The sequence below is a fragment of the Mustela erminea genome, chromosome 14, assembly GCF_009829155.1.
Source record: "Mustela erminea isolate mMusErm1 chromosome 14, mMusErm1.Pri, whole genome shotgun sequence".
NCBI lineage: Eukaryota > Metazoa > Chordata > Mammalia > Carnivora > Mustelidae > Mustela > Mustela erminea.
Genome location: NC_045627.1, coordinates 65,991,665 through 66,011,334, shown reverse-complemented (window position 1 = coordinate 66,011,334; position 19,670 = coordinate 65,991,665). Strand labels below are relative to the sequence as shown.

General features: G+C 60.0%; 2 protein-coding genes across 7 annotated transcripts; one reads left to right on the top strand and one right to left on the bottom strand.

The window, feature by feature from the left end:
- Nucleotides 1-96: 96 nt before the first annotated feature.
- FBXL15 (F-box and leucine rich repeat protein 15) lies at nt 97-2,218 on the bottom strand. Its single transcript, XM_032313560.1, has 4 exons — nt 2,111-2,218; nt 1,785-1,938; nt 949-1,454; nt 97-446 (listed from the first exon to the last, which is right to left on the bottom strand). Exons 1-4 carry the CDS (start codon nt 2,161-2,163, stop codon nt 257-259), a joined length of 903 nt encoding a protein of 300 aa, XP_032169451.1. The 5' UTR covers nt 2,164-2,218; the 3' UTR covers nt 97-256.
- Nucleotides 2,219-3,125: 907 nt separating this feature from the next.
- On the top strand, nt 3,126-19,626 carry PSD (pleckstrin and Sec7 domain containing). 6 transcript variants are annotated; one of them, XM_032313545.1, is made up of 18 exons: nt 3,126-3,234; nt 4,559-4,617; nt 5,834-6,570; nt 6,853-6,955; nt 7,447-7,810; nt 8,521-8,961; nt 10,107-10,301; nt 10,466-10,546; nt 10,756-10,868; nt 11,339-11,397; nt 11,504-11,593; nt 15,557-15,600; nt 16,983-17,173; nt 17,258-17,328; nt 17,435-17,592; nt 17,765-17,909; nt 18,197-18,340; nt 18,804-19,626. In XM_032313545.1, exons 3-18 carry the CDS (start codon nt 5,917-5,919, stop codon nt 19,032-19,034), a joined length of 3,084 nt encoding a protein of 1,027 aa, XP_032169436.1. In that variant the 5' UTR covers nt 3,126-3,234; nt 4,559-4,617; nt 5,834-5,916; the 3' UTR covers nt 19,035-19,626. The 6 variants fall into 6 exon arrangements, 5 of the variants coding, with proteins under 5 accessions (XP_032169436.1, XP_032169437.1, XP_032169440.1 ...); XM_032313549.1 differs by lacking the exon at nt 3,126-3,234 and adding an exon at nt 3,243-3,652 and having other exon boundaries at nt 6,324-6,570; XR_004278790.1 differs by lacking the exon at nt 16,983-17,173 and having other exon boundaries at nt 18,804-18,918.
- Nucleotides 19,627-19,670: the final 44 nt, after the last annotated feature.

Here is a 19,670-nt window from a genome sequence, read left to right as displayed (position 1 = left end):
GTGTGAGTGCATTCTGGTCATTTCTGTTCAGCACTGGGGTGATGGGGTACTGTGTCTGACCTCTCTCCCAACTTCATATCCCTTATCTCCAACAGGGCAGCAGCGGCAGGCAAGTGGGGGTAAAAATCTCTTTATTTGAAGCTCCAGAGTGGGGCAGGGCATCTGCCTCTAACCAGAGGCCCCCACAGTCCAGTTTCCCTACAGTTCATAGTCAGGCCCCGCCACACAGTCCAGCTGTGCCCCGTCGGCAGACAGGTCAGACCTGCAGGTTGACAAAGGGTGCAAAGCCTGCCATGTCCTGCAGCAGCACCAGCGCCTGATGCAGCGGCGGCTCCACGTCGATGTCCACGCCGCGCTTCCGCAAGCGGCTCAGGCTGGGCTCGGCCACATGGTGGCAGTGCCGCACCCGCAGCGAGCGCAGCGCGGGGCAGTACTCGGCCAGCGTCCTGGGGAAGGAGCCGGGTGAGGCTGGGGGCCAGAAGCCGCTGCGCCCACGGTGGGGGAGCCAGCAAAGCCCCTGTCTCCCTCAAACTCAGAGCATACTCTTCCCCCTCCATAAACGAGGGAGGGGAGTCTGGGTGGGGTCATACATTCAAAGTCTCCAGGGAACCAGAGACTTTCTCCTGTCTCTTAAAGGGGGAAACTGCTCCTTGGCTCCGCCCAGGATTTCAAGATTTCCCCCCCTAGTTGAAGAAAAGCCAGAAACCTGACTATGTGCAATCTGCCAACGTGTAAAATACTGTTTCAAAAAAGTTTTTTGGTTTTTTCTCAACTATGGGCTCTATGGTCTAGGCAATCCTAGAAGCCTTTCCTGGTCTGAATGGGGGTGCCGTGGTAGCAGAAAAAGAGCACCACAGTTCTGCCTTGCGACAGCTACAGCCCGCCCCTAACCCGAGGCTAAGTGAGTGACTGTCCTCTTCCCAACCCACCGATCCCATGCCCAGGCACCTGACGCCGTCGCTTCCGACGCGGAGGCAGCCGGTTAGGTCGAGGTGCTCGAGTTCCGGGCAGTTCCGGGCCAACTCCTGGACCGCGGCGTCCCCCACATTGGCGTTGACTGCCAGCGAGAGGCTGCGGAGGCCCGCGCCGCGCCTCTGCGCCAGGTATACGATGGCCTCATCCTTGAGCTGACGGCAGGCGGTGAGGTCCAGCTCCTCAAGGGCCGGACAGCGGTCGGCGAGGCCGCGCAGCGCCAGGCCATCTACCCAGTCACAGTGCGCGAGCGAAAGGCGCTGCAGGCGGGGGCAGCCCTCCGCCAGCGCCCCCAGCGCGCGGCGGCTCAGTTGCCCGCAGCCGGCCAGCGCCACGCTCCGCAGCTGCGGATTCCGCGTCAGCACAGGCACCAGATCCTCGTCCGACAGCCATTCGTGACACGGCGCCAGCGCCAGCTCCTGCAGCCCCTCAGCGTCCCGCAGCAGCCAGGCCAAGGCGGCCCGCGGAATCTGCGGACCCACCTGCGGGCAGGGAGGCACCTCGACTCTCAGCGGGTCCCGGGGGCGGGACGGACGCTGCTTCTCCGCCCCCGAAGAGTTCTTTCCAGTCAGCAACCCGCCCTCGGGGTTTGCCACCTGCCCTCCCAGGAGAGACCCCAAGCGCCTTCTGAGTTGACACCCGGCCCTCGCCCTTTGAGAGTACTTCCCGCGGCGTGGATCGTTCCGCCGGCACTCTTGGAGGACCCGGAGGGTCCGCAAGGGTAGACAGACAGGCTGGGGGGCTGGGCTGGAGGCGGGGCGGGGGCGGGGGCGGTACCCAGACGGGGCGGGGTTTTGGCCTCCTGCTCTCACCTGAGCGGCGTCGAAGCGGCGCAGCCCCGCCAGGTGCAGCTGTACCAGCGCCCGGAAGGCTCGGCTGACGCGCTGCAACCGGAGCAGCTGGCGTAGCGGCACCCGGCTCAGGACGTGTGGGAGCAGCACGTCTTCCCAAGGCAGGTCCAGGAGCCTGCGGGTAAAGGGGCGTTGGCGGTGGCGTCCCCGGGCCGCAGTCACCAGCGAGTCCGCCTCCGTTATGCTTCTGCGCCCCGGCTCCTAAGAGCGGCCCCCAGACCCGGCCCAGTTGAGCTCCTCTCCCCCAGGTCCTTCTTCCCTTTCCCGGCCCCTCCGGTGCTCGGTACCTGACGGCTCCGGGCTCTTGCTCCCCTCCGGACGGCTCCATCGGTGGCTCCATCGGCTGCCTATTGCGCGTGCGCAGTAAGGTCTTCTCGCTTTGGCCTTGGAGCGGCCTCGGCGAACCCGCCTCCTTGGGCTGTAGAGGCAGACCGATTCAATCGAGTGCGATCTCACTGAGGATCCTATCTAAAAGCGTTCCGGATGGATCTCGAAACTGAGGGCGAAACAGACCGGAGGTGTTACATCAGACCTCGCCTTCGCGGCTACAGGGCTTGAGAACTGAAGCTGGAGAATGCGATGGTGCAGCAGAGACTGGGTCTTTTTTCGTCTTGGGCCAGTGGCCGCCTCTGAGTGAAGTGGTGATGGGAGGAGCAGGCAAAGCCAAACGCAGAAGGGGCGGAGCCAAGACTCCAAGGTTCTGGGCCTACCCTTTGCCCTCTGGTCGTGTTTAGCGACTTTGAAAAATGGGGAGAAACTACCCAGGCTTTTACCGTCTGGCACATAGTTGGTGCCCGGTAATTGTTGAATGAATCGAACGGGCGAAGGTAGATTTTTTTCTTCCTTCATCAAGCAAGCTTGCCCAAACCTCTCATTCCTGGTTAGTTATGTAGTACAGAGCTGTCCAGCCCCTTCCACTCCCGCACGATTTGGAATGGATTTGCACCTCCAGGGGAGAGACATAGGGGGCGCTAAGAAGGATTATCTCTCCAGATGGGTCCCTATCTTTTCCCCAGGAGGTCTAGAGTCCTAAGAATGAGTGCTCAGCTCAGCCCACCAGGAGTACCCCTTCTCGTTGACCTGGAGATTTAGTGGTGGGGTTTGGGGCTCGACCCGCCCTGGGGCAGTGATGTCCCAGAACTTTAGGCTCAGACTTTGGGCCGCCATCTCATCGCCTCCGCAGTTCCTGGTTCCAGGGTCCCCTCCGGGGAACCCCCGGAGCAGGAGCAGTGCTTTCCCCATCATCCATTGGTGGGGAGGGTGTGAAGGACGCTGAGGGCTACTGCTGTCGCCGAGAGCTGCCTCCTAGCAGGGCTGCGCTCTCCCTTCGTGCAGCCGCTTCATCTCCCTCTGCATAACGAAAACTGCTTCCCATCCATTATTTCATCAGGGCTTCGGGCACTTCTGCAAGGTGAGCAGCTCTGTGCTGTTACTCCATTTTAAAGATGGAACCGAGGCCCTGGAGGGGACGCGCCTTGTCCAGGGTCATGCAAGTCGCGATGGAGAATTCAGGCGTCCTAGTTTTCCCAGAATCCCTTCAACCCTTTCCCACCCCCCAATGCAGCAAGAAGGGAAAAGCCAGCAGCGGGGAAGGACCAAAGAGGGTTAACTTGGGTGAGGGACTTGCTTCCTTTTCCTTAGTCTGCTTAGGGAGGGGTAGATGGGAGGACCGACCTCCGCTTAGGTTGAGCCTTGTAGGCGCGCACCACCTCGGGACGCGCGCCTCCTCCTCCTCCCTGCTTTGTTCGCGCCTCTGCGCCTGCGCAGTGCGACAAATCTGGCGCTGTCCCCTTCAGCACCACGCGGAGCCCGCGCAGCCCCTCCCCGCGGTGAGCCCCGCGCGCCCCCGTCGCGCACGTCCTCGCGCCCCTTGACTGCCAGAACAGACCCCTTCTTCCTTCCGAGGTCACCACCTGCATGCCCTGGCGTTCCCAAGGAGAGCAGTTGCCATAGTAACTCTGGCAGTGCTTTCCTAAAATAGCTGGGCCCCCTTCTACCTTGGCCAAGGGCACAAGGGTTGCCTGCTCCCCACTTCCTCCACTCCCAGCATCATCCCGTCTAACCTTTTACCCTCAGATAGGCAGGACACCTAACTCAGGCAGCAAGGAAGTTCTTTCTAAAGTCTGACTAACATCCCTCCTGCTGCATCCTGGGCAAGTGGTCAAGGTTGGGTCTCTTGGGTCCGAAACGCAAAACCCCTTAGGGCTTGAGGCAGTGTTTCCTAGATCTCTCTTCCTTAAGTTGACGGTCTCCTGGATTTAGGGGGCGGGTCCGGTCTACACCCATACTGGTGTGCTTGGCGCGGCCGCGTGCTCGTGGGGGCGGGAGCGCGTGTGGCATGTAACAGGTCATGTGGCAACCTCCTAGGGACACGCGTGGGGTCTGGAGCGGGACACGCGAGTGCAGCTGGGTCTGGCGTGTGGCTCAGGGGGCGGTGGAGGAAAGGGACCAAGACACGATTGGGGTGGGGCACGTGAGGGTCTTGGGAACAGAACCGGGGGTTCCATACATCCTCCCCCTCGTCAGGGGCGGGTCTCAGGTTGGCGGGAGAGCCCAGCGGGGACCTAGCGTCGAGAAGGGGGGCCTGCCTCCGGGGCTCAGGGCCCCGGGAAAGGGCGGGGGGTGGGTGGGGGGATTAGCTCTGCCGGAGCCGCGCGTAGGGGGGAGGGGGAGGGACTGAGAGGCAGGCGGGCCTGGAGCAACCGGAGCAAGCGGGAGCCGCGCTGCCTTCACAGCTGAGCTGGGCCCAGCCTCTTCCCCGCCTCTCCTCGGCCCCGGCTCCCGGCGAGCAGCGGTGAGTACTGAGGCAGTTCCAGTCGGAGCTGCACTGGGATGCCCTGGGCCCACACTGAGCTTCAGAAACCTGCCTGATAGGGTTGCTGCTCCTGACCTCTGCCCCTACCCTGCATTGCCATCAGAGGCCCCTTTACCCCTTTAAGGGCTGGACAAGATCTGTCATTCCCTTAAGAGGGAAGGAGGGACAGGGTCTGGCGCAGCCTTCCCACCCAGAGACAGGTGACTGGTGGGGGTTGGGGGAGAGGGTGTGTGTTCTTGCTTAAGTATGCGTGTGAGGGTGCATCTGAATTTGTGTGTGATTGTGACTAGTAGGTCTCAGTGTCTGATGCACCTGTGTCTGTGTGCTTTGGAGAATGAGGCCCTGTGTGTATATTTGGGTGTCTCTTTGTGTGTTCTTGTTTAATGACAGTGTGTGTATGTGTGTAAAATAAGCATGTGCCTTTCCATTACATGCATATTTGTTATGACTGTGAGTGTATGAGGGTGTGTCTTTGGGTGTGTATGTGTGTGTGCCTGGGTCTGTGTGTGCGGGAGGTATTGCCTATGAATATGAATATGTTTAAGTGTGTACTGACATTATTTGTCCGTGTGTGTGTGTGTGTGTGTACCTGTATGAAGAACAAGAATGTCCCTTTCCCATTCAGTATTAGGAGTAGGGGCCTTAGTTCTTCCCTTCACCGTATTCCTCTCAGCCCCTCATAGTCCCTATATAACACCCCCCTCCATCTTCTTGGTTTTCCTTCTAAGAGGCCTGAGTTCTCTCTCAGTGAGGGGCTGCTGTAAGAGAGACTGTGAGAACCCAAGACTGTAAGATGGTTATGACTGGCTGACACTCCTCCTCCAGAGGGTGGGGTACCAGCCTTCCCCCTCTTCTACCAGAAGTAGCTCCAACATGCCACAGGGACTCCGAGCTCACTCAACTTCTGAAATAGCTTCCTTTCTCCTCCCAGGGTGATGCTCAGGGCCGTCAGACAGAAGGAAAGGAGTCAGGGGCCTATTGGGGATACAATTCTTTTTTCCTCAGGCCTCCATGGAAGTAGCCCAAGTAGGAGGCCTGATCACTTCTAGGGGTGGGATCAATAATACCATATTCCCAGGACGGGCTAGGCCCCTGACTCTCAGATGGCCCATCCCGCTTTCCCCTCCCTGTCTCTGCTCTCCTGCCCATCCACCTTCCTTGCAGCTCACCCCTGCTCCCCCTTCCTCTCTTGCAGGCCTGTCCGAAGAGCATGCTGCCCCCTCACTCCCCGCCTGGCCTCGCCATCCCTGCCCCCCCAGCCTGACCCCCGGCCCCAGCATGGCCCAGGGTGCCATGCGCTTCTGCTCGGAGGGCGACTGTGCCATCTCCCCACCACGATGCCCACGCCGCTGGCTCCCCGAAGGCCCAGTGCCACAAAGCCCCCCAGCCAGCATGTATGGCAGCACGGGCTCCCTGCTACGGCGGGTGGCAGGTCCAGGTCCCCGGGGCCGGGAACTGGGACGTGTGACAGCACCCTGTACACCCCTGCGTGGCCCTCCCTCCCCCCGTGTTGCTCCCTCACCCTGGGCACCCTCTTCACCCACTGGGCAGCCCCCACCCGGGGCGCGGAGCTCTGTGGTCATATTCCGCTTTGTGGAGAAGGCCAGTGTGAGGCCACTAAATGGGCTACCGGCTCCTGGAGGCTTGAGTCGGAGCTGGGACCTGGGTGGGGTCTCTCCTCCCAGGCCCACCCCAGCCCTTGGGCCTGGCTCCAACCGGAAGTTGCGGCTAGAGGCCTCCACATCAGACCCACTCCCTGCCGGAGGAGGCTCAGCTCTGCCGGGCAGCCAGGGCCTTATCCATGGGCCACCAGCCCAACCTCAGGTTGGGACAGATGGCCTTTACTCCTCTCTCCCCAATGGGCTGGGGGGACCCTCTGAGCACCTGGCCAAGCTATTCCTAGGACCTGCTGACACTGGACTCCGGAACCAGGTATGTGACCTCCTTTGGACTCCCTGGAGCCCCAGGGACTCAGCAAAGGGGCAAGGAAGGCTTGGCCCCTTGGCAGTTTGGGGGCCCATCAGCTGTTCACTCTGAATTCTTCCATCTATCCTAAATCAGTCTCTTTCTTGCCCTCCATGTTTGTCCCTGTGCCTTGGCATCTCTTTATGTGTCCCTGTGTGTTTTTCTTTCTGTGTTTCTGTCCTATGTTCTTGTGTCTTGGTCATGTGGCTTTATCGGGTGGTCGTGTCTATCTCTTCCTCCTTGGCTTAGGGAGACACCTGGTCCTCCCCCCGGGAAGTCTCCTCTCATGCCCAGAAAATTGCTCGAGCCAAATGGGAATTCTTCTATGGCTCCCTGGACCCCCCAGGCTCAGGTAAGATCCTGGATAAGACCAGGGGAACCAGGCAGGGCCCTCTTCACAGCAGCAGAGGCGTGGTGGGGAGACTTCCTTTAAACCTCCCCCCAGTCCTTTCCTGGGCTCAGGAGTTGTCTAATGCCTCTCCAGGTCTCCAGCTTTCCATCTGTGTTATGAGGGAGGGTCTGGGGATCCTGGCTGGGTTGGGCCCCTCGAGGAAGCTAGATTGTGGAGAGAAGGGATGGCAGGATATCAAGGGTCATTCCATGAAGTAGGAAAGAAGCTGCTCTCCCTCAGGCCTCTCAAAGTTACTTGACAAGAACTTGATTTGAAATGAGCTTCACTGGCACCAGGAACAGCTGAGTTTGTAGCAGGAAGAATGGTGGCTAGGTAGTGAAAGAACTTCCTGCCGATATGAGGCAGCGGGAAAGAGCTCCTTCCTAGACCAGAATCTAGACAGGGAGCTGACCAGGATACCCTCTTGACCAGGATGCCTATGCATACTGCAGGTGCTAAGCCCCCAGAGCAGGCCCCCCCATCTCCACTTGGGGTGGGCTCCGGGCAGGGCTCTGGGGTGGCTGTGGGGCGAGCAGCCAAGTACTCCGAGACGGACCTGGACACGGTGCCCCTGAGGTGCTACCGCGAGACGGACATCGATGAGGTGCTGGCTGAGCGGGAGGAGGCTGACTCGGCCATCGAGAGTCAGCCTAGCTCCGAGGGCCCGCACAGCACTGCCCGCCCACCTGCCCCACGTCCCAGTCCATGCCTTGGCCCTTGTCCCAGCCTGGGCAGTGGAAATGAGGACGACGAGGATGAGGCAGGTGGGGAAGAGGAAGTGGACGACGAGGTGTTTGAGGCCTCAGAGGGGGCCCGGTGAGTGCGGGAGTGGGAAAGGGACATGGCTTGCTCCTCAGAGCTGGCCCAGGGGCAGAGCTGGGATCAGAGGAACTGGAATGGAGATGAGGGTGGGCCTGGGAGGGTCAGGGCCAAGCTAGTAGCAGGAGATTCTCAACGGAGGCCCCAGGCCTGCCAGAATGCTGGGGATGTAGCGGGTGGGTGTGTGTCAGCAAGAGCCCATAGGGTAGGGAGCAGCCAGGACAGAGGAGGAAGAACAAGAGGTAGAGTAAGAGGTCAGGGGCCAGAATCAAGCCTGGGGGCGTGGGAGCATCAATACGGAACCTAGATCCTGGCAGGAGAGTGGGGAGTGTGGGGGCTTTCCTCTCTGTCTCACACCCCACTGCAGCTTGGAGCCTCGTCTTCTTCTCCTAAGATGTTGCCAGAAATAGAAATGGGATGGCAGGAGGGGAGAGGATCAGGGAGAAGGAGGAGAAAGGGAGATTAGCAGGGAGGAAGAGAAGGGATTGGGTGCTGGGGACGGGTAAGGCTGGGGTGCCCCCGGGGCACTAAGTAGCTTGGTGAACCCGTAGTGGGGATTCCCTACCCAGGTGGCTTTTTTAGAGGGCTGGGGGCCTGTGAAAAGGAGGTGATAATCCCCTTCACAGAGTCGTATGAGAATTCAATGAATGCCACCGAAGAGCTGTCCTTTTGGCCGCGCTGATCAGAGACTCTCCCTGCCCCTGCAGGCCAGGCACCCGGATGCCTCATCCTGGGCCTCTCAAGTCGCCTGTGCCCTTTCTACCCGGGACCAGCCCCTCGGCTGATGGGCCTGACTCTTTCAGTTGCGTGTTTGAAGCCATCTTGGAGTCACACCGAGCCAAGGGCACCTCCTACACCAGCCTTGCCTCACTGGAGGCCCTGGCCTCACCCGGCCCAACCCAGAGCCCCTTCTTCACCTTTGAGCTGCCTCCCCAGCCCCCTGCCCCCCGGCCTGACCCACCTGCTCCCGCCCCACTTGCACCTCTTGAGCCAGATTCTGGTACCAGCTCCGCCGCTGATGGGCCTTGGACACAGAGAGGGGAGGAAGAGGAGGCAGAGGCTGGAGCCAAGCAGGCCCCAGGGAGGGAGCCTGCTAGTCCCTGCCGCTCAGAGGACAGCTTTGGGCTGGGGGCAGCACCCCTGGGCAGGTGAGTGATTCCTTTGGTTCATCAGAGCTGAGCTGCTCCAAGGGAAAGAGCCTGAGAGTGCAAAGATGTAGTTTAGGTTCTTGACCCCTGATAGAGTAGCAAGGGGATGCAGACATCTGTTTTTCTATTTGAAGGACTACTTCCAAGGGAGGGGCTCCCTTGGTCTCAGATACAGTGACTTGAAAAACCATGATTCAGAATTGAAGAGTCCCCAGAGAACACCTTTCTTTCTAGGAAGGCCCTTCCTTCCCCCGATGGAGCCTCTAACATGCTTGAAATTCTTGTGACCTTACCCCACCCAGCCTGGAGGCTTCTCCCAAAGATGCAGCCACCAGCCTGTCCCATTGCCTCCCTCCCCTATCGCTTCCCCTCTCCAGGCAGGAGCCTCTCACCCTTCTCCAGGAAGTCCTTTCACCAGTCTAACCTTTCTGCTCTCCCTCTGCCAGCTACCCTCTCAGCCACGGAAGCCATGGCAACAGGAGGGGGTGGCCAGGGAGACAGGGTTGCCTAGCAACCAGGAGTTTCCGGCCTCTGTCTCTGGGGTGACAGGTGGCTTTGCTAGTAGAGCAGCTGGGATGGCGGGAAGGGAAGGGGAGGAGGAGACGGGATGAATGGGGTGCACGTTGACCCCCATTCCCCTCTACACCAGAGCCTCTTTGTGGGTAGAAGAGAAGAACCAAGGAGGAAGCTCCTCTGCCTTTTGAGAGGGCAGAAGAAAGATGTAGGAGTGGGAAGGTGTCCTTGCTGCCCTCAAATCCTTGTTTGACTCTCCACTGTTCCTGTCTGTATCCCACCTTTGCCTATATCCTCAGAGATAGAGGACTATGTTCTCAGGAGGGCCAAAGTGGAGATGGGAAATCTGTGCCTAACAGCAAACTCCACAGGGAACTTAGGAGAAGCAGACAAAATTCCCACAGCAGAAGGATGAATAAGAGTTAAATTTGATGTAGGACTTCTACAGAGAGATGGTAAAGATGGAATCAGCTGATAGAGGGAACCTGTACAGTGTCCTCTGGAGGAGAGAAAACTGCCTTCCCCATGTCTCCAACTGCCCCTCTCTGCCTTCTGGGTTTGGAGGCAGAGAAAGGATCTGAATGGCCCCAGAGGGACTGCCCCACCTCTGAGCTGGTGTTCTACCCCGGCAGTGAGCCACCACTGAGCCAGCTGGTGTCTGACTCGGACTCAGAGCTGGACAGCACGGAGCGGCTGGCCCTGGGAAGCACAGACACCTTGTCCAATGGGCAAAAAGCAGACCTGGAGGCCGCGCAGCGCCTAGCTAAGAGGCTGTACCGACTAGACGGCTTCAGGAAGGCCGATGTGGCCCGGCACCTGGGCAAGAAGTAAAGTCACTGGTTGGGAGTGAGCATGGGGCAGGGGGGAATGCATCTTGTGGGCAGCACCTCCTCATCCTTTCTATCTAATGGCCCCAAGTCTGTAGGTAACCCCACTTGGCCCCTTGACCCTTTCCCTTGAGACTCCACCTGTCTGTCTGCCCTGCCCACAGCAATGACTTCAGCAAACTTGTGGCTGGCGAGTACCTCAAGTTCTTTGTCTTCACGGGCATGAGTCTGGACCAAGCTCTCAGGTGGGTGTTAAGCCTTTTGAGGGCAGCCCCCCACTCTCCAGGCCTGGTGTGCAGGGCCTCCATTGTACCTCCTCTGTGCCCCTGGGCCTCTCTTCCAAGATGCCCTGATGTCATACTTCCCAGGCTGGCTGGGCATGGCCAAAAGATGGGGCTGCCTGATTAGGGGACCTTGGGTAGGGGTGACATGCTCCCTCTTCCCCCCTCCCCAGGGTGTTTCTGAAGGAGCTGGCATTAATGGGTGAGACCCAAGAACGGGAGCGCGTGCTGGCCCACTTCTCCCAGAGATACTTCCAGTGCAATCCCGGAGCCCTGTCCTCAGAGGGTGAGGAAGGCAGAGGGCAGGGCTCTCCCAGAGGGTCACCAAGGCAGATGGGCACAGTGTGTGTGTGTGGGAGCGTGAGCGTGTGTATGTTGGAGTGAATGCCTGCACAAGCTTGCAGGCATGTGAGCATGCATGTGTGCAGTGGTGACGTGGCTTCATGAACGTGGAACTGTCCACATACAATGTGATTTGGCGGCACGGGGCCGCATAACGCAGAGGGGTCCCACTGGCTTGTGCGCCCCGCACACTCCCAGAGGTATGAGGGTGCTGGGGAGAAGGTCCCTTTTCGGGAATCTGCTGGAGAAGAAAGGGCTTTGGCAGGAGGAGGTGGGGTTCACTGTGGGGTTCAGGGTTTACAAAAGTGTGATTATGGGCCAAAGAGGGCAGGAGATAAAGTGGAAGGCTGGGGAAGATAGCTGTGGGAAGGATCCGTGGGAAGTGGCTGAGGCTAAATGTCGACTCTCCCCTAGACGGTGCGCACACGCTGACCTGCGCCCTCATGCTACTCAACACCGATCTCCACGGCCATGTGAGTGGGGGTCTAGTGGAAGGGAGCCCAGAAAACAGACCGCGTCCAGAGACTTCAAAGTCTGGGGCCCACGGTCCCCCTCACAGGCCTCTATGCCCTCACTTAGAACATTGGGAAGCGCATGACCTGCGGAGACTTCATCGGAAACCTGGAGGGCCTCAATGAAGGCGGAGACTTCCCCAGGGAGCTGCTCAAGGTGGGGGGAGGGGCCGAGGTGGGGGAGACACAAAGGGGGTTGGGAGGGGGTAGAGGTTGCTGGAGGGAGGGATGGGGACCTGTCAGCGTGGAGGTTGATGAGGTTAGGGGCTTGCCGGCCCCCAGCTCCTGCTGCTGAAGCCTGGGCTTTCTCGTGACTCAGCTTGGGGACTGCCCCCTCCCCCAACCCCAACACGGCAGGCTCCCCCGGAACATGAGCGCTTGCGTGCAGTCTTGGCCGTTCGCAGCGCGGGAGTGGGGCGCGGGGGGCGGGAAGAAAGCTCTTGAAAACCCGTGATAAGGCGGCCTGGGACCTTGCATTTTCCTTAGGTTCCCCTCCTCCAGGGTTCACTGAGCATGGGAGGGGTCTCAGCATGGGGATGGGGACACACAGGTTCACTGTTTGCCCCCTCCCCCTTACCCCAGGATATATGGCCACAAAGGCCGGGCAGGTACTGCTGTGCTGGAGGGAGCTGGAAATAGAGGGCTCAAGAGGTTGACAAAGACTTTTCCAAGGTCTCAGAGCCAATTATATTCAAGCTGGGACTAAACACTTCTTTTCTGATTCACTCGTTGCCAGCCCCTGCTCCTACATGCCAGCCCTTGAGGGATTTAGCCCACAGGGACTGGTATGCTTGGGAGGAGGAGAGGTGTCCTGGCCGGCCCTGCATGTTCAATCTTTCCCTGCTCCATTGGTTTCATGAAAGGAGGCCTGGACTCATTTAAAACCTCAAGGGTTGGCAAATGGGTCTCTGGGCCATCACATACATGTGACTGCGCAGGAGTGTCCTTGGGTCCGTCTGTGAGCTTGGGGTGTGCTGGGCTTCTGAATTTGGGAATGTATCCAAGTGGGGGGCATTCATTGTGAGTTTGGAGTATCAGAAGAATTGGGGTATATGCTTGGCTTGCATATATATATATATATATATATATATATATATATATGCTTTAGGGAGTTGGCAAATCAGGCGGTTTGGCTTTGGGTATGTGCTTTAATGGCCTAAGATTTAGAGTGTGTCTGTGTGGGGCTGTACGTTGGGTGTTTCTGTATATTAGGTTGTATATCTACAGATTGGCTCTCTGATTTATGACATGAATCCGTGAGCAGGGATTGTTTCGTTTGTTTTTTAAAGATTTTACTTATTTGACAAGGGCAGGGGACAGCAAGCACAAGCAGGGGCAGCAGACATGGGCGCAGGGAGAAGCAGGCTCCCCGCTGAGCAGGGAGCCCTAATGTGGGTGGAGCTTTGGGGGTCAGTCCCCACGTCCTGAGATCACGACCAAAGCCAAAGGCAGAGGCTTAACGGACTGAGCCACCCAGGTGCTCGCCTGAGCAGGAGTTGTAGGAGTTAAAGACTAAATTCTGATGTGTGCATCTGAATTTGCAGTGCCTGTGAATTGGGGGTGAGTGTGGATTGATGATTTGGCTACTTGGAGTGTATGTCTGTAAACTGGAGTGTGTGTACGTGAGTTGGGGTGTAGCCTCGGGCGTTTGAGCTGTCTTTGCTAGGGCGAGTTGGTTGAGACGGCTTCAATTCCATGGCTGCCTCCATTCCGCACCGCCCCTCCTGCGTGGCCTGTCCTGGTTCGGGGCGGGGAGAAGGGGCCCACGGAACGCGTTCCGACCTCCTCCGCCCCTGGTGCCCCTACCCTGACGAGCCCGGAGGCAGCTGCAGACCCTTTACAGGGTCAGCCCACCTTCGTAGACGCAGGCCCGGCGGCGCGCGGGAGCTCCCGGCGCCCTCGCCACCGCCCGCGGCGCCGCGCACCTCCCGTCACCGGCCCCGGCGGGCCCCTGAGTCCCCGCCCCCATGGCGGCGGCGCGCCCGGGCCCCAGCGCGGTCGGACGCCTCCATTTTGCGCCGTCCCCGCCCCCAACCCTCGCCCTCCCTCCCCGTCGGCGGCCCCCTCCCGCTCGCGCCGAGCCGCAGAGCCCACAGCGCCGCCGCCGCCGTGCGCTCCGTGCGTCGGTGGGAGCCGGGCCGGGCTCGGGCCGGGCCGGGCCGCTCGCGCCGGCTGTCGGGGAAGCCGTCCGCGGGCCGTCCGGGCCGTCCGGGCCGAGGGCGGGCGGGGGCATGGCCGGGGGCCGCGGCGCGCCGGCCGGGCCAGCATGATCGGCGTCAACAGCATCCACAGCAGCGCTGGGCGGCTGCGCTCGCGCTCGCTGTGCTCCGTGCGCTACGGGCGCACCCACCGCGGCGCGGAGACCCTGTGCTACGGCTGGCCGCAGCGCTCGCGCAGTCTCAAGCCCGTGCTCTACACCGACCTGGTGGTCAGCCGCCTGCAGAGCCGCAAGAAGAAGAAGGCGGTGAGGGCGTTGGGGCCGCGGCCCACGCCAGGCTGGTGGGGGGGCTGCCGATGGTGTTGTTGGAGGGCGGCGTGGCTGAGGGGGCGGTGTGAGGGAGGCTCCGAAGGGGGCTCGAGCCGAGGTGGCGTGGGGCGGACTGAGGGGGGCCGAGCCCAGCGGGGACAGAGCGCATGGGTAGCCAGGAGTGGGCATGGACTGGAGGGGGAAGGGCAGAGACGGGCGGATTAAGGTGGGCATCTCAAACCAAAAAGTCTTTGGGTCTTCTGGCTGGGAGCATGACGTGGAGCTCACCAACAGGATTTAGGACTTTGGAAGGAAGTCATGGTTGTGGGCGAAAGGGGGTCCTCTCAGGGGCCGGGGGTGAACTGGAGGACTGTAGACAGGTCGGATCTGGGTGGCCACTTCAACCTCCTGGCCCAGAGTTGGAGAGTGGAGGTTTAGTGTCGGGGCTCGGTCAGGCTTGGGCTGGGGGTGTACATAAAGCTGGGTGGTTCTGTGTAGGGGGTGGAGGCTGTGGGATGTACCCACCCTGAACAGGAGGTGCACAGGTGGGCTGCTGGGCTAGCCTTGTGGCTGAGTGTGACAGTGGGCAGTGAGAGAGCCAGTGACTATGGTATGTTGTTGGTGGGGTGGGGGGCTGTATCCCATCACAGGGAAGGCACCGACGTCACTACTGCACCCAGATCACGCAGGCAGCATCACACGCCACACGCTTAGCCCAACACGCACATGCTGGAGACACACCCACTCACAGACAGGCTGGTGGAGTCGCCCCCACAGTGGGAGGTGCTGCAGTGGACCCATGCTGCAGGCCACTCCCAAGAAGAGGGGTCCCCTCTGTAACTCCTGGAGCCCATTCTCTACCCTACCACCACAAGACCCCCACAGTGCCCCCATAACAGCTGTACAGAAGAGAAGTGACTGGTTGAGAGTTGACAGGGAGCTTGGGGTGTGCAGGGTTTGGAAGCTGTAACTTCTGCCTTTTAGTGTTCGGTCCCCAGTAACAAGAAGGGTGTGATGGGGAAGGCTCACTCACCCTGGCATTAGACTTGCTGGGGCTGTCTGGGCTGGAGGATGTGCTCAGCTTGCCCTGGGGTTGAGGAGCCGTGAGAATGTATTCTCTGATAGCTAGAGAGGGAAGTGATGGGGTGAATCCCTGTTGTTGGGCCTCAGTTTCCCCATATGTTCTGTGTGGGTTTATCCTATGGAAATGGGCCAAGGCACATGACTGGGGGAAGGAGCGTTTCTTGGGATGCGCTTGTCTATTCCTTCCAGCACTGTGCTTCTCCCACCCAGGATCTGGGCGGGATGACCCCTCACAGTAGCAACAGCAAAGATAATAACAGCAGCTGCCATTTACTGTGCGTCAGCCGTGTGCCTGGGTGCCCTGTGCCAACTGCCTGCTCTACGTTACACACCTGTTACTACGTTTGTTCTCCCCCATGGATACTTGCCCAGAGTCCTGCATCGAAAGTGACATAGTATTGTGTCCTAATACTCTGTTTTCAGAGCCTCTGTTCTTGGTCATCACACCCTGGTCCCTGTTGTCTCCTACCCTGACTTAGGAGGGTGGGCTCTGAGCTCTGGCATTGGGATACATGGTTTACCTTCCCCGTGAGTGACCCATACCTGCCTGATTTGTTCCTCCCTTCCCAGGCCTTGTACAGCTCCATCAAGAATGAAAAGCTGCAGTGGGCCATGTGAGTCCTGGGGCTGTGTGGTGAGGGAGCTTGGGGTGGGGAAGGGGCTGCCCGGAGAGGAGTGCTGAAGCAGGCTCTGGGAGTCCAGGCTGGGTGTGTGGTAGGGGAGGCGGGTGAGGCCATGACAGGCACTGAGGCAGCCTCACTGCCTTGTTTGGAGATGGCCGCCTGGACTTGGGGATCTGTGTCTTTTCTTCAGCTGGGTTGTTATGACAAGCTGGGTTGGGGTGGGCGGCCGCTGTTAGCGGGCCTGGGAGGAGGAGTGCTGAAACAAAAAGGGAAGGTCCCTTGGCAAGCCAAGTGGGAAAGCAGAAGTCTCTAGAGGTAGATAGAGCCCCCTCTCGGGTCCTAGAGAATGCAGAGTGTCCTGGAACAGGGGACCACACTGTCTACTCTTGGCAGCCTCAGTGGAAAGAAACTCAGAGTAAGTCTTAGAGGAGTCCAGACTAAGGGAAGAGGTCCAGATTTAGCCTCAGGGCCCCCAGTCTGAGGGGGAGAGCCTCATATAGGAAGCCAGTAGATCACTCATACTTGCTGCTGTCTGCGGAGAGGCCAGTCATGGGAGCTCCCAGTCTGCAGGAGAGATGGCCTTGGAGGAGGCAGAGCTAAGGACTGGGGTGCAGACTGGGGCTTCGGGCAAACCTTGAAGGAGGGGAAGCATTTGGGGAGAGGGAAGTTGACATTTGGGAGGCAAATATGTGGTGGCTGAAATGAGTGTGGGCCGTGGGGTGGGGAGACCAAGAGGAGGCAGGCCTGGCTGGCTGGAGAGTGTTAGGAGGAACAGGCAGCGTTGGCGGGGTTGGAGCATGGGCTCTTTGTGGGAGGCAATAGGGAGCTACTGCAGGTTTTTCATCAGCAGAGTGACAGGGTAGGACTCGATTCTTTAGATGTTATCTAGCAAGGCCTGCTGACCAAGAGATACTAGGTGACCACTAGGAAGCTACTTCTGCCAACATTTAGCCAACAAACTGAGCAAAGCATGCTGCTGGGTGTGGTTGAGACCACTGTGTCAGAGCTGTGTCTGCCCTAGTGAAGAAGGGGGTGAGGGTTGGTGTGTGTGTGCATATGTAGAAACAGAAAGAATGGAGATGAAGGAACAGTCATGGCCCTGCCCCTGGGAGCTCTAACCTAAGTGAGAAGATATGCTACTTAGAGGAATTCTCAGCTGAGCAGGGGGGCACGCTACCCGTGGGGAGATCTGATCTGAGGTGGGAGACACAGGGAGCCTCGGGTTGAGGGTAGCCACAGCCTGTGAGGGGGGGCCATTCCCCTACTCCCTCCACAGACAAGGGGGCACTTTCCTGGGGAGGGGGCAGAGGCTAGGACTGAGAGGGGGGTTGTGGCTGCAAGGCCAGCCCCCTTTGAGGTGATCACACCTGCAGAGACGAGGAGGAGCTGAGACGCTCTCTGTCTGAGTTGGCCGACCCCAACCCCAAGGTCATCAAGAGGGTCAGCGGGGGCAGTGGCAGCGGCTCCAGCCCTTTCCTGGACCTGACTCCTGAGCCCGGGGCTGCAGTCTACAAGCATGGGGCCCTGGTGCGAAAGGTGCACGCAGACCCTGACTGCAGGAAGAGTACGTGGCTGGGTGGGGTGGGTCTGGGGGATGGAGGGGAGGGGGCCTGTCTCAGGCCCCCTGACCTGTCTTCCTTTCCCCCAGCACCTCGGGGCAAGCGGGGCTGGAAGAGCTTCCACGGGATCCTCAAGGGCATGATCCTCTACCTACAGAAGGTGCGGGGCCAGCCCAAGGGGTTGGGGCTGAGCTGGCTCGGGAGTGTGGGTGGGCTGGGCCAGGCTGGGCGGGACCATGGCCAGGACAAGATGGGCACCCCCGCAGGAGGAGTACCAGCCCGGGAAGGCCCTATCAGAGGCAGAGCTAAAGAATGCCATCAGCATCCACCATGCACTGGCCACGCGTGCCAGCGACTACAGCAAGAGGCCCCACGTCTTCTACCTGCGCACAGCAGACTGGCGGGTCTTCCTCTTTCAGGCCCCGTGAGTGCCCTCCTCCTGCCCATCCCGGACCCCTCTGTCCCACTCCCACCTTGCTCCCCTCCCTTGTCCCCGGATTGCCTCACTTCTTCCCAGGCCACACCCTGAGCCAGGACAGGCATCCTGGGACACAAGTCCTGGGCCCAGGTCCTAAGTGGCCATGTTGTCTCCGCAGGAGCCTGGAGCAGATGCAGTCCTGGGTCACTCGCATCAATGTGGTGGCTGCCATGTTCTCTGCACCCCCATTCCCAGCTGCTGTCAGCTCCCAGAGGAAGTTCAGCCGCCCTCTGCTGCCCAGTGCTGCCACCCGCCTCTCCCAGGTACCCCCAGCTCCATCCGCCCATCCCCAGTGGGATGGAGTGGGGCAGGCCCAGCTGACTGCACTTAGGGCTGCCATAGGCAATTACATAGATGTCCGTCATCCCGGGACACTGGCCATGGGGGGGTGGCGAGTGAAGATTGGAATCCAGTTCCGTTCCACTTGCCTAGGTGTTAACCTAGACAACTGTGCTTTGCTCATCCAAAGGATGGGGCACCTTTTTTTAAACACACACACAAAGGCATTATATGTACTAGAGGGACCCTGACTACACTCCCCCGGCCCTAGGAGGAGCAGGTGCGGACCCACGAGGCCAAGCTGAAGGCCATGGCAAGTGAGTTGCGAGAGCACCGGGCTGCGCAGCTGGGCAGGAAGGCCCGGGGCAAGGAGGCGGAGGAGCAGCGGCAGAAGGAGGCCTACCTGGAGTTTGAGGTGAACCTCCCTGCCCCGGTGCCTCTGTGGCTCCTTTGGCTACCAGTGGGACCTCTCTGTTCCACATACAGGCTCAGGCTAATGGTTAAGGGCACGGGCTCTAGGACAGGGGGACCAGCTGGGTGACCTGGGGCAGGTTGCTTAACCCCTGTTTCCTCTTCTGTGGGCCAGGGGATGCCATTCTCTACCCACTAGGGTAATGAAGTGAGATGGGGTCTGCCAAGCGCTCAGGGGCTCACTTTCCCCAGCTCTAGTCCAGGCTCAGGAAGTATCAGCGGTTACACTATGCAGCAAGAGTGCCTGCAGAGGGTCACCAGCTTACCAGGGGATCATGTCACAGTGGGGGCTCTGGGGCCCCAGAGGTGGACAGAAACCTGCTGTCTCCTAGCTTTTGTCTGCAGGTGGGGGGTGAGATGGGCAGAGGGTGGAGAGCAGGCTCACAGTGCCTGCCCCTCTACCTCAGAAATCCCGCTATGGCACGTACGCGGCGCTGCTTCGGGTCAAGCTGAAGGCGGGCAGCGAAGAGCTGGATGCAGTGGAGGCGGCACTGGCCCAGGCCGGGAGCTCGGAGGACGGCCTCCCCCCAGCTCACTCCAGTCCCTCCCCGCAGGCCAACCCCTCCAGCCAGCCCAGGGCTCAGGGTCCTGGCTCAGAGCCTCGCACAGGGGCAAGCAGTGGGCGGTGGAAGCTCTGAGCTAGGGGTAGGAGCGTGGGGGGTCAGCGCCCACTGGGCACCTGCATGACAGCCCCGCCTGAGCCCGGGCCGGCCTCGGGCCACCCGCCAGGGCCCCTCGGCCCAGGGCCCGACCGCGCCGGACGCGGTGTCCGGGGCAGGGCAGGATTAGGGCCTGGGCCTCGGGAGCCTAGGTTAGGGGCCCCTCTGAGACCCCCATTTTGTGATAATGTTTTGCACTTTTTCGTACGGGGCGGGGGGCTGGGGTGGGAGGGGCCAGGGCCCCTTGGACTTTTGATGCTTTTTTTTTTTTTTTTTTTGGCGGCGGGGGAGGCCTGACGTTTCTGCTTTCTGCTGAGACCACCCCGACCCGACACCAGCAATCCCCCTCCATCCTGGGGCCTGGCTCACATAGAGGCCAGGAGTTGGGGCTGAGCTGGTTTTCCCTCCTTCCTCCCTGAGGCTCACCCTCTCTCCTTCCAGAGGCGGAGGAAGGGTATCCATGCCTAGGCCCCCTACAGAGTCTGGGGACAGCATGGCCTTGCTTTCCCTTCTTCAGTGGGCCCTGCCCTTTGTACAGCCTCCCCTCCCATTAAAACTGCTCTGGACTTGCTGGCTGGGCCTCGTTCTCCTCTCTCCCGTACCTGGCTTGGGGCC

Excerpts from the sequence above, each read along its gene's own strand:
- PSD (XM_032313544.1), top strand. The coding sequence starts at position 5,650 with ATGGAAGTAGCCCAAGTAGGAGGCCTGATCACTTCTAGGGGTGGGATC. Across the intron at positions 10,869-11,338 it reads CGGAGCCCTGTCCTCAGAGG|ACGGTGCGCACACGCTGACC; the intron begins GTGAGGAAGGCA and ends ACTCTCCCCTAG. Across the intron at positions 17,174-17,257 it reads AGACCCTGACTGCAGGAAGA|CACCTCGGGGCAAGCGGGGC; the intron begins GTACGTGGCTGG and ends CCTTTCCCCCAG.
- FBXL15 (XM_032313560.1), bottom strand. The coding sequence starts at position 2,163 with ATGGAGCCACCGATGGAGCCGTCCGGAGGGGAGCAAGAGCCCGGAGCC. Across the intron at positions 1,939-2,110 it reads CAAGAGCCCGGAGCCGTCAG|GCTCCTGGACCTGCCTTGGG; the intron begins GTACCGAGCACC and ends CTTTACCCGCAG. Across the intron at positions 447-948 it reads GTCGGAAGCGACGGCGTCAG|GACGCTGGCCGAGTACTGCC; the intron begins GTGCCTGGGCAT and ends CTCCTTCCCCAG.